The sequence below is a fragment of the Cyprinodon variegatus genome, unplaced genomic scaffold (assembly GCF_000732505.1).
Source record: "Cyprinodon variegatus isolate N-32 unplaced genomic scaffold, C_variegatus-1.0 Scaffold1181, whole genome shotgun sequence".
NCBI lineage: Eukaryota > Metazoa > Chordata > Actinopteri > Cyprinodontiformes > Cyprinodontidae > Cyprinodon > Cyprinodon variegatus.
Window position 1 is genome coordinate 219,555 of NW_015151634.1, and position 2,140 is coordinate 221,694.

Consider the following 2,140-nt stretch of genomic DNA (forward strand, 5'->3'; position numbering starts at 1 on the left):
CGGCATATCGGATATCGGCCAAAATCCCAATATCATGCATCCCTAATCAAAATAACACTTTGAAAAAGGCAGTTCTATCAATTATTATGAACATTCATGCAAAGAACATTAGAGATGTCAATGTGTGGATTATCATAAAGGCAGACATGAAGGGGAAAAGCTCTCCTTCCAGTTATGATCCAGGACTTTGTACCATCAGCCTCCTCTCCTCCTTCTCCTGCTGCAGAGCTCCTATTAGATCAGCTAGCTGGCAGCTGCACTCCAACATTTCTCCCAACCCCACCTCCTGTTCTCTTTACCGGGGCTTTAGTGAATGACTGTGCAAATGAGGGGCTGTCTTTGGAAGAGGGTTGGTGGGCTGGTCGGATCTGATCAGGTCGAAGATCAGTGCAGTGAGACGGAGACGGGCAGGACACCTTTCCCTCTTGAGAGGCGGTTTCTCTCTGTTGGTTTTTTTTTTCCTGATGGTTTAAAGCAGAAAAGGAGAAGGCCATGGAGGTAAAGTGCTTTTCCTTTTCCTCCAACCGTCCTTTCAGCATCAAACTGATGGATTGAACAACCTCCCATCTGCGCTATAGAACAGGCAGCCAGGGCTGAGTGGGATGTGGGAGCTGCGGCTGTGCCAGATGGGCTCTCTGTACTCTGTGCACTGGTGTAGGTAGCTGTAGCAGTGGGGTTAACATGAAACAATGCCTGCTACTATTTTTAGCTTCCTGGACAGCTGAAACGCCACAGACAGCAGAACTTTTCCTCTCACACAGGATTCCTGTTTATCTATTTGGATTTTTTTTATTCTTGTTGATTTATGCTTTGTGTTTAAAAACACCAATTAAATCAGTATTTAATTCAGGGCTTATAAGGAGAATGCATTATCTGGTGGATATTTCAAATTCAAATTATAACTTTTAGGGCACGCTTTCACTTATTTATATATATTTTTTGCCTTAAATGCATTTTCTCTTAAAGTTCTGCAAGAAGAATTAAATGAAGTAGAGGAGAAAGCATGTTAGGCCTCTGTGTCTTCCTTCAGCATGCTGTATGGGTTTGGAGTGAAATAATTAGCATTTAGCTTGCAGCATTGTTTGACCGTCTAATCTTCTGTGATGAATTTATCCGGACTTGTTTGGGTTTTCAACTCTTTCTCTGTTTTAAGCGTTTGCATTTCTGTGTTATCTCCTGGCAGATCGATAAACAGAAGCTCAGCAAAGACTCTGTGTTCTTCCGAGATGGAGTGCGGAGAATAGATTTCATCCTATCATACGTCGACGATAAAGATTGTGAAAAAAAACAGGTAAGAACTGAAGTTAAACTGACTGCACAGACAAGTTATCTGTATTTGTTTTATTTGTCTTTTAACTCCACTTGGCAGATAGTTGAGCTCCTGAAAGCTGAGCTTTTCACAAAGGTTAGCTGCTGATGTAGTTTCCTGTTCTTGGATGAACTGCTCCATGCAGGATATCCTTAAAGTTGTGTGCCTGCATTCTTTGATTCTGTCTGTCATCTTGTTTTTTGGTTATTTTTGAGGGTTAGGGTCGTTTAATCAGTCGTTTTTTCATACAAAAGTGTGAAAGGATTCTGTCTGTTTCATAGGGAGCTGCCAGCCTTCTCAGCAGTGTGTCACCAGTTAACACTTTGCCCACACTCCCAGTCTCTGAGCCAAACTGCTGGCCTACTTCATTTTTTCCATGGAAGGAGGAAGGGCCAACAGGAGGTCACTTCCTGTGGAACAGCCTGAAGTGTTGTTATAATATGGCACTAAATCTCCTCCCTAACAAGAAGCTTGTATGTCCCTATTAGGCCAATACATTTAAAAAACAAAGGGCAACGGTAGTTTACTGAAAAGCAGGTTTTATAACGGAGTATAAAAAGCTAACGGGTCACTAATAAAAAATCAGTCAGATCTGAAAAAAAGAAAATCATCAACCAGTAAAGGTCCGGAGAGATTTTTAATTATAATCTCTGGCTTTAAACAGAATTTAACACTGAAATAAAATGAGCTGTTTATGCATCCATGTTATACATTACATGTTTAATTAAAAAATACAAAATTAAAAATCTAATTTTTTTGCATTTTAAAATCTAAAGTTCTTTTTGAAATCTTTCACAGTTCGGCTCATAGACGATTTTCTGACTTTCATAT

At 40.1% G+C, this 2,140-nt stretch overlaps 1 protein-coding gene across 1 annotated transcript in view; it reads left to right on the plus strand.

Moving 5' to 3' along the window:
• LOC107101977 (anoctamin-5-like) overlaps positions 1-2,140 on the plus strand; it is a gene marked incomplete at its 3' end in the record, with an annotated part of 33,178 nt that overhangs the window by 25,542 nt on the left and 5,496 nt on the right. Inside the window, exon 3 of the mRNA XM_015401080.1 lies at positions 1,184-1,291. Within this exon, the coding sequence (XP_015256566.1) occupies positions 1,184-1,291 (108 nt within the window). The remainder of the gene's footprint in view (positions 1-1,183; positions 1,292-2,140) is intronic.